Genomic DNA, 10,492 nt, shown 5'->3' with positions numbered 1-10,492 from the left:
AATAAAAAAGTTTTCATCTTTTCCCTGTTTTCATCTCGCATGTGCACGAACCCTTTACTTCATTCCATAACCTTGTTTGCAAAAAATGACAGCTATGTTATTTTACTTTTAGAGCTTCTCTTTGTGTGCTCCTGCAAAAATGCTAAATGTAATTTAATACCCACAAAAATCCACAATTCTTACAGAAAGCTTAATTTATTTGATTCAAATTTATTTAGAATAAGATACAATCTAAAAATAGAGTATGTGTGTAAATAGCCTTTACAGTCAAACATCTTATGCTTAAAAGATTTTACTGTCAGACTATACAATAAGGAGTTAGTATTGCATTTTTCATTAGCTACTGAAGAGTTAGTTATTAGTGGGAATTATTTTGAGGATTCTAGATCCCATATTTTTCTATCATTGCTTTTGCTTTAGAGATATAGGCATTCATGGCGTCCTCCTTTGATAAACCTGCAAAGGAAAGTAGGAGTCATTATCTTTCCTCATTTGTAATCCTATGGATATGACTACATGATGTAAATTTACTTGTTGTAACACCTTTTTTCAGGTTCCATGCTTCCCATTTGGCTTTGCCTTTCAAATCTAGCATTCCTGGACATTCTGCCAAAATAAATGCATACCTTTGGTTATCATGCAGATTTACTAACATTTGCTTGATTTCATTAACATACGGGAGTAAATGTGAAGTGTGTGTGTATATATATATATGAATACCAATATTAATATCTCCAACAGTAGCCTGTTTGTAGAATCCATATAGTTCCTTCAGTTCTTCATCAGTTGGTCTTGTTTTTAATTTTTTTACATCTTCTGCAGCACGTTCAAAGTCAGCCTGATGAAAGAAAAGAAAGTGTTAGTTTTCCTCTCAAGCGGTGTGCTTAAAACATTAAGTATAGCATGTACAGTAGTATCATTAGATACTCTAAATTACTCATATGGGTTCAGTGGTAAGTCTAGGCATTTTCCCATGAAAGAAGCTTAGTAGAACCATAATAGAACCTTATTAGAAGGGGAACTAGGCCAGTTTAGCTAATAGGGTCAGCACTGCTAAAATAATTTTTCCAACAGTTTTACTTAGAACCAGACTGTCTAGTGTCAGGAGATCTACAGATATATTCATGCAAGCAGCCTATAGAGTGAATGTAGCGTGTATGTCTTTCACAGTCACAGTGGGGGTATGAAGGTGTTCATTGAACTTTATGCCTCAGCAGTAATCTCTGAATTTGGCCCTGACTGCACAGTGTTGAGTGGTGGAGCTTGAATACCCTCTGAGGGGTACTGCCCACTTCCCCCTTCATTTCCACTTCTCTGCTGACAGTGCAGTAGGTGACGAACAGTTGGCACAGATGTATCTCTTGGAGATGAGCAGTGCTACTGCCAGGACCGCCTTCAACACCCAACTCTCCAACACAGTGGAGCACAAGAGTGAAGTATAAATTTACTCCTTTCATCACCATGCATCCCACATTCACACCAACCCAAGGCTATAGCCATTGTTCTTGCTATATATTGGGTCTCAGGCTAAGACTTGAGCACCGAGTTGGGAGTTCTGTTTCATGCCCAGGACATTTCAGAGAGAGATTTCATACAGTGACCACAGATCTGCCAGGTCACTGCACTACTATAATGCAAAAAAGATACAGGCACTTTAATATGCTATATGCTGGTTTCAATAATTATTTTAGCTTTTGAGTTGGATCTGCATTTGCAGAAGCACAATATATCCTGCAAGATGTGCTATTACACATATATTTAGTATGTACAAAACCAGCCTACAACTTTGTGATAAATCACTGATGTATTCAGCAATAGTTTCAGCATGAATGCTGTGGCTCTATTTAAATAACTGAGACCCTGGCACTACCTCAGCAGTTTGTACTGTGCTTCTTTAGACCACTTTTTCCTTTCTCTAGTTACAGGAAAGATTTTTTTTTTTTTTTAATAAGAAAACCTAATGCACATTTATCTCCTTAGTTGATGCCTTTCTCCTTGGCAAGCAACTGTGCTGGGTGGACCAGGTGATAGAAATAAGCAAGTACGCATGAGAGCTGGGCTCACTATAGCATTCTGTATTCGAACAGAGAGAAAGTACAAGAGAAAGGCTATTTCTGTATTTAAATTCAAGAAGGAAAACCGAAAAATTTAGAGACTGATGCTTAAGTATCTTTCTTCAAAGAAAGGCCCCTTGCTGGAATCACAAACTACCCATTCATTGATATAAGGACACAACAGCTGGTGGCTGCATTAAGGCGGCAGTAGAGGGTAATGACAGGTACCTGAATTCACTGCAGTGTTCCTGCACAGAAACCTGGCCACTCTCCCACCAGATGAGTTACCTCTGCCTCCTGAGATGGAGTTCACTTTGGGTTTTTTTTTTTTAGCCTGGAAATTTAGTTTGGCTGGCGAGTAAAGTTTCCAGATACAAACTTCTGAGGATTTTCTAATTTTTTGTATAATTGCTATTTGAAACCCACAAAGAGAAATAACAAGTCTAAGAACAAAAGTGCTCACCACAGGAGGACTTACATCTGTAACACCAGAGTTGAAACAAGGAGCAGCAGGCAGACAGGTGTATTTAGAAACAATGTTTTAAGAAAAATCATGGTGTATGATTAAAAGGGTGTTCTAGCAAAGGAATGCTCCCTGCAAAACAGCAATTAAAAATCTTGAATCTTCTTTAGACTGCAGTTACAAATTCACAGAACATTAGATGACAAGGGTTCATGATGATAATCCACATCTCTAGTTCTGTCAGTTTATAGCACACTTAAAAATGCAATGAAAGGAAAGCTCTTTAGACAAAAATTCTGCAGCAACGCAGATGCTTATCAACAAATAATCTTCTAACTCAGCAAGAACCTCAGAGTTTGAATAACTGACAAGCAGAAGTTTCCAGGAGATTCCCACTAAGGCCTCCCAGAACCGAATGCCCAGTAGTGGATGCAAGAGTACAGAAAATGGCTAGGGTGTTAAAATGGTCTATCAGTTTTAAGTTTGAGAAACACTGCTGTTATGTGGAGATATTTTTAATTTAATGATCCTTCATTCTTTACTCAGTACAATACTGAGTATTAGCCAGATTCTAAGTGTCATTTGTCCACTTAAAGCTCTGAAACTTGGTCATTTGATAAAGTATACTATTTGGCAGTTACTGCATTAAATTCTAGATCAAATTACTTCCAAATTATATTCTTAAAACTTTATAGACAGAAAACATGTAACTATGCTTATGCAGTTTGTTCCGATTTTCATAAAAATAATTCTCAATATCAATAAAATGCAATAATACTATATAATCATAGAAAAACATGAAGCTTTAAGTCCAACTTTTTGTGTCTGATTTCTTTTAAGACCAACTAAACGCTGTGGATTTTTTAATTTTTTTTTTAACCAACCAAATATTTGGGAGTGTTGCAAGACAAATACAGGATTTTGCTAGAATTAAAACCCAAAACATCCAGAATATGTTATACGTAATTTAGATAAACCAAAATCATATGCTCCATATAAAAGCTGAATCAATAATGTTGAAATGACCTTACACCATCTCTTGTCAGATTTTTTTTTGTTTCCATGTACTCTATTAAAAAAAAGCATTCTAGCAGAAATTAAACTGATCATGATAACTATTTTAATTGAAGTTGCTGGATTTAGTCAGCTTGGATCAGAATTAAAAATGGATTATATGAACCACAAAAGCTCCTTTGCTTCTTTGTTCTGGATAAAGAAAATGTAAGTATTTTCTTCTACAAAGCTTAACATCAGAAATATGAAACCTGATTATTCATTTCCCTGAAAGGCTAGAAAACTGGAGTACAAGCTTTCTCACCTCAGTTGAAAGAGTAAATTGTTAAACATTTCATAAAGTGTCTTCTGTCCCAATCTATCAAAGAGTTTAGCATTTGAGGGGCTTGTTTAGTTCTGTGTTAAACACAAACTAAAATCTTCACTCTGAGTTGCAGCTAAACTGAGTTTAAAAAAAAAAAAACCTGGTCTACATGATAATAAGTCCTTGAACCTTCAGGCAGAAGTTGCAGTAATACAAAATTACTGCACAAATTACATACATGCTATATGAGCAGAACCTGTTCTTTGCATTGAAGTAAAATTCAGCTTTTCTGACAACTGCAAGCTCTCGAATTCAATACCACTTTCTACTCTCTGCAGAATTGAGTGCTCTTGACTACTCCCAAATACCTTCATAGACTCACAGAATGGTTTGTGTTAGAAGGGATCTTAAAGATCATCTCGTTCCAACCCCCCTGCCATGGGCAGGGACACCTTCCACTAGACCAGGTTGCTCAAAGCCCCGTCCAACGTGGCCTTGAACACTTCCACGGAGGGGGCAGCCACAGCTTCTCTGGGCAACCTGTGCCAGTGTCTCACCACCCTCACAGGAAAGAATTTCTTCCTTATATCTAATCTAAATCTACCCCCTTTCAGTTTAAAACCATTACCCCTCTTCCTATCCCTACACTCCCCAACAAAGAGCCCCTCCCCATCTTTCCTGTAGGCCCCTTTTAAGTACTGGAAGGCTGCTCTAAGGTCTCCCTGGAGCTTTATCTTCTCCAGGCTGAACAACCCCAACTCTCTCAGCCTGTCCTCACAGGGGAGGTGTTCCAGCCCCCTCATCATCTTCATGACCCTCCTCTGGACTCACTTGAGCAGGTCCATGTCCTTCTTATGTTGGGGGCCCCAGAGCTGGACACAGCACTGCAGGTGGGGTCTCACGAGAGCAGAGTAGAGGGGGAGGATCACCTCCCTCGATTGGCTGTCACCAATCACCTCCTTATTTTCCATGTGCTCTAGCAGTTTCCAGGAGGATCCACTCCATGATCTTGCCAGGCGCAGAGGTGAGACTGACTGGCCTGTAGTTCCCTGGGTCTTCCTTTTTTTCCTTTTCAAAAATGGAGGTTATGTTTCCTCTTTTCCAGTCAGTGGGAACTTCCCCAGACTGCCACGACTTCTCAAATATGATGGATGGTGGCTTAGCCACTTCATCTGCCAGTTCCCTCAGGACCTATGGACACATCTCATCAGGTCCCATGGACTTGTGCACCTTCAGCTTCCTTAGATGGTCTCGAACCTGATCTTCTCTTACAAGTGGGCAGTTCTTCCTTCTCCCAGTCCCTGCTTTTGCCTTCTGTGATTTGGGTGGCGTGGCTGGAGCACTTGCTGGTGAAGACTGAAGCAAAAAGTGGTTAAATACCTCAGCCTTCTCCATACTCCAGGTAACCAAGTCTCCTGTCTCCTTCCGGAGAGGGCCCACATTTCCCCTAGTGTTCCTTTTGTCACCAATGTACCTATAGAAGCTTTTCTTGTTACCTTTGATGTCCCTGGCCAGATGTAATTCTATCAGGGCTTTGGCCTTCCTAACCTGATCCGTGGCTGCTCAGACAATTTCTCTGTATTCCTCCCAGGCTACCTGTCCTTGCTTCCACCCTCTGTAGGCTTTATGATACAGACAGTAATAGTGGCCCAGTGTTCCCCTTAGAAGCCTGACAAAGTACAAATTCCACAGGTGGTACCCTACAAATAGTCACACTGTTTTAAGTAAATAAATCTTGGAAAATCTATGAAGGGTCACATTTTAAAAGTAGCCATAATGATTTAAATAATAAAAGCAAACATTTCCCCCAAACCACTTCAAGCATCATTAAAGCATCTAGTTTTTACCAACTAACTAAGCGTAAGGATTTCCTCTGTTCTTTCCATTACCTCTGATCATCTTTTGTTTATTAATGGGAGGGACCCCTACCACAGGGAAGAAGTTCAAGAAGAAAACACGCTACTTAATGGCAAACACTTTTCATGACTGTATGAGGGTTAGGAGGTATCCGATAGCATGCATAGAGTCCTCAACCTTCACAATACGTAGTGACCTTTTTGTAAAGTTATGCTAGTATTGAGGGGCCCTTTCTAACCTCTATAGGGTGGCATTATGTAGTGTGAAAGCAAGGGTATCTCCCCACTGCCATAAAACAAATATTTTGAAATTATCTTAAAGTAATAAGGTCTGTGGAGCAGGAGTTGTATCTTCTGACAAGTCTGAACAACAAATATTTCTGGCAATTTAGCTAAACAAAATAACTTACAATTTCAGTTTTATTTAATGTTTTAAATTAGCAATAGTTACATTAATACTGATGTAGATTCAGTACTTATAAACAAGAACATTGGATATGTATATTCACGAATGGACGGTTTTGCTGTCTTGCTGGTGGTGAAATACTTCAATGTATAGGTCAGGAGAGACACATTTTTAGTATTTGCCATAAAGTGCAAGTCAATTTTTGTTCTTCTAAAACCCCTTTAAATTGCAGATGTTAAAAGGAAATAGTTAAATATAGAAACACTTCATGAATGTAATTATACAAGAATGAAAATCTTTGTAATTCAGGTCAAATCAGTAAATGATAAACTTTTAGAAATCTTCTGTCAGCTGGCCAAGTTTTCATGATGCACACAGTAGTACGATCTGATCCTTAAGGAATTCCTGCCGCAAAATCTTTGTAACCATGGCTGGCCTGCCACGGTTGCAAGAGCTGTAGCTACAGACAGGTATTTCAGATAATTTAATTTCTTCTTTAAATACTGAATCTGCTGAACAGCAGCTAAGTAAGTAAGAATACAAAGAAACTCTTGCTGATTATTCTGTAAGCTTTGCCATTAGAATTTCATTGGACTGTATGAAGTTTACAGCACAACTTGTAATACGATCCCTTAGGATCAGTTCTTAGGCTAATGTGAGAACTGATTATTCTCTACATTTATTTGTTCTTGAAAAATCTGTACAAATGAGAAAACCCTAATCTCAAATCTGATTAGAGAAATTGATTCTTTCTCCAGAAATGATAACTTTGATAGCTTCTAGCTTAGGTGCAAACAAAACTATTCTGAATCATGCATCATTCAATGGCTTGTCCTAGATGTTCAAAAGAAAAGTATCTTTGGCCATAAAAGAAAAAAAGCAGTGGTTTAGTTATTAATCACAGTTCATAGTTCATTTGTGCTTCTTGTAAGCAATATAATAAAATCCTCCCTGTGAAGAATTCCTAATATTTGTGATATTAGTATTTGCTTTCATGAAAGCCTTGCAATCTTTATTTTTCTTCTTAAGCAGTATTTTCTCTTGTTCTCCTTCTGTAGGACAACTGTACCTGAATTTCCTACAACCACCTGCAATGCTTCAGCAAGGTCAGATGTTAAACTCATTTTTAATTTTTCACCAAAAATTGCCAAGGGCCATAGAAAGTAAGTAAATATCACTACCCTTCCTTTCAGAAACAAAACCAGAAAGGTGAACACACATGTTTGAGGCCAGCAAGTCACCAAGAGTGCAGGGAGGGAATTCACAAGCACACTGCGTCGCTATAAGCTAAACAGGAGTCTGAACTCACAGTACTTATGAGACTTTTTGCACGACTTGTTACCTCTATATACCTTGACAGATAGGTACCTTAACCCTCCACAAAAATAGGCCTGGTCCACTTTGTGCTTACCTCAGGGCAAGAGCAAGGACATCGGCACTTACTGCGGGGGAACTCACATGCTCTGAATTTACATCCCAGCTTACCCCAGAGTCACTCCAGTCATGCCACGCTGCGGCGCAGTGCTTCAGACACTGCAGCAGTCAGATACAAATGAGTTTTGTACTCAGGTACCAAAACCGTAGTCTAATTACGCAAAAACACATGTCCACATAAGTGCTAACAACAGTATTTTTAATAGATGTATAGCATTTATTATGGAGAAGAACTCAATGAGGGGAAACAAAATCAGCAATGCAACAAAGTTATTACTGAATTAAAAATACCATCCGAAAGAAACTGGAACTGTACATCTCTGACACTCCTACAAGCAATGCATTTACACTCACACTGTTGATACATGTATATAAAAGGGATGTAGGTTTGCTTATGAAAATAAATGTAATGGCCCATCACTCTTAAAATTTCTTTTACAGGTAAAATTTTATTAAAATAAATATTTCATTCTTAATCCAAACACCAGTAATGTGACATTCTTGACTTTACCTATCACTGATTTCTACATCACAGATACCTCTTAATATTATCCATACATGTACAAACAAAAGCAGCGTTCATGCTTTGTTAACAGTAAGATGTGGTATCAATAATAAAACATAACTGAGTTGCCAGAATTGATTAAAGTTTAAATAAGGTTTATCTTCATCTTTATACTGTGGCCACTAGTGCATGTGAGGTCCTGCCAGCATTGATGTACAAGGACCATTCAAGTCAGTAGGAATCTTCCACATGCCTTGAATAGTTTTCTGATCTAAATTTCACAGTAAGAATGAACAAGAAGCATTGTTAGACTTGTACAAGACAAAAAATAACTCAAAAAAAAAAGAAACCATTAAGTTAATAAGCTTCTTATCTTCATATACGTTTATTCTATTTGGATCTATAGGCAAGTATCACAAGATACTGTTTTTAAAATATGCAAATATGTATCTTACTCAGCAAGAAATATGCAGAAATGATGTTTAAACACTAAACATTTCTTTCTTCATCTCTGTCTAGCCAATCATTGTGCACAGACTATTGCTTAGGATTTGCTTGCTTACACAACATGCTTAGGAGCAGCCTATAAAAATATAATTTCCTTTTAATCATGTGCCAATAAAATTCCCTTTAACTTAAATTAAAAGCATATATACAGGCATAAACATACACACATGAATTAAAGAGAAATGTACAAATCATCAGACTATTAGCACATACTCCCTTTTTGCAAAGAAAAAAGCTTGAATGAATTCTTCATTTACAGCAGAATATTTTACCAGTTTGCAAAACTTCTAAACCTTTTACAGCCTCCCTGATGAAAACATTATTTTGCTCATTTTGTCCTCATTCCCATACAGCTTGATTCAAGAATTTTTATGGATATGGATGGTAGCTGTCACCCAAAGTGACAGTGAAAACCTCTCTAACGCCTAATGCAGAATGCGTTGGATATCGTAATATTTCAACCACTGATTTTTACGTGAACGTCAACAGCAATGGAATGGCATATTATACTGCACTCAGCTCTTTTTAATAGTGATTTATGGCTCATTGCTTAATCATCTGGCTAATAAATTTATTTTCAGGAGTGAATTCAAGGCAAAATAAAATGAACTATAATTTCAGTGATGACTAATTGAACAAAGGTGCTGTTATATTTGGAATTTGGCAATTCTGACCCACTGAAGAAATATGATTCTTCCTCTTAGCTGTAAAACACCACAATGAAACCTCTGTGTCATTCAACATAATTGCAGCTCAGGAGAAAATTGCTGAGCTACTGGCAACACACTTCCTGCATCTAGGTCAGAGCATTATGTTGCTCGCTCTTTGCAAAACACGCACACTAACCGAGCTGAGACAGACATTATAATGAGACTGGGATAAAAGGGCTTGCAAATCTTGGAAGTGAAAGGGATAATAGAGAGCCTAATGAAGAAAAACAGCCTAATCCATCAGGGTATGGGCAAGACAAGGGAAGCATTCGTTGTTTGCTACAAAGGTAGAAGGCAATGAAGATCTAATATCCTCAAAAACTATTTAAATCTATTGTCAGAGAGAAGGTAGAAGGACGCTCTCTCTATCCAGAAGGCAGAAAGAAGCTTTCCTACCAAAACATGTACCACTCCAAAGATGCACACACCACAAAAAAAACCCGCACAACTCCCTTAAAAATTATTCATGCTTCCCAAATGCAGAGACCACTGCTTCAGTGTTAGAAGTTTCCCTCCTCCTTTTATAGATACAAGTAACTGCTAGATCCTAAAAAAATAAGGATGTACCTATCTTTCAATGCATAATCCAGTCCTAGCAAACTCAGATGCACACATAAATTCATGCATGCTCTAAACAGGTGAGGCTCCAAAAACTTAAATGACCTATGAGTAGTTCAAAACAAGCAGCACGTCTCTCACCCTCCACTCGAGAAACATAATGCATTGTTTAACCTCCAAAGGCTTAGGCAAATTTCCCGTGCCTCAAGGTAACCTTGATTTTGCAGCAATAATCCTTACGCTGAAGAAATACCGCTGTCTCCGACACGGCATTGCCCAGATGGACAGCGCATTTCTCCCTCTCGTCTCCTCTCGTCCCTGGCTCACCAGATGCAGATACCTGCAGAGTCATGATGCTGCGAAGATGCCCAGGGAACGGCCTCGCTCCTTCTCCGGCGGGGACGCGGCGCTTCTGCTGCTCGGCTGCTGCGCTGCGAGCTGGGCGGCGGGGGCTGCGCTCCGCGGGCGGCGGGGGGGGGGGGGGGGGGCGCTGGGCTCCGCGGGCGGCGGGGGCTGCGCTCCGCGGGCGGCGGGGAGGGCGCTGGGCTGCCCACGAGTGACCTCAACTCACCCGCGGCAGCAAAGCCACGCCGCGGCAGGACACGGGGGCTCGCTCCCGCTGCGCCTCTCGGGACCCGCGGGGCAACTGAGCGGCTACGAATGCCCAGGAAGGGACGGTGG

The 10,492-nt window shown here is 39.4% G+C and overlaps 1 protein-coding gene across 1 annotated transcript; it reads right to left on the bottom strand.

Annotated features, from left to right (window-relative positions):
• Positions 1-190: 190 nt before the first annotated feature.
• ACBD7 (acyl-CoA binding domain containing 7) lies at positions 191-10,290 on the bottom strand. The gene is made up of 4 exons (XM_074834944.1): positions 10,152-10,290; positions 721-838; positions 544-606; positions 191-456 (listed from the first exon to the last, which is right to left on the bottom strand). The coding sequence occupies exons 1-4, from the start codon at positions 10,161-10,163 to the stop codon at positions 383-385; spliced, it is 267 nt and encodes an 88-aa protein (XP_074691045.1). The 5' UTR covers positions 10,164-10,290; the 3' UTR covers positions 191-382.
• Between the last annotated feature and the right edge of the window lie 202 nt (positions 10,291-10,492).

This window comes from Strix aluco, chromosome 1, assembly GCF_031877795.1.
Source record: "Strix aluco isolate bStrAlu1 chromosome 1, bStrAlu1.hap1, whole genome shotgun sequence".
Classification (NCBI taxonomy): Eukaryota; Metazoa; Chordata; class Aves; order Strigiformes; family Strigidae; genus Strix; species Strix aluco.
The sequence above is the reverse complement of the archived record's forward strand: the minus strand, read 5'-3'. Positions and strand labels throughout refer to the sequence as shown.

Excerpts from the sequence above, each read along its gene's own strand:
- ACBD7 (XM_074834944.1), bottom strand. Across the intron at positions 607-720 it reads TGTTGGAGATATTAATATTG|AATGTCCAGGAATGCTAGAT; the intron begins GTATTCATATAT and ends TTATTTTGGCAG. Across the intron at positions 457-543 it reads AGCATGGAACCTGAAAAAAG|GTTTATCAAAGGAGGACGCC; the intron begins GTGTTACAACAA and ends TTTCCTTTGCAG.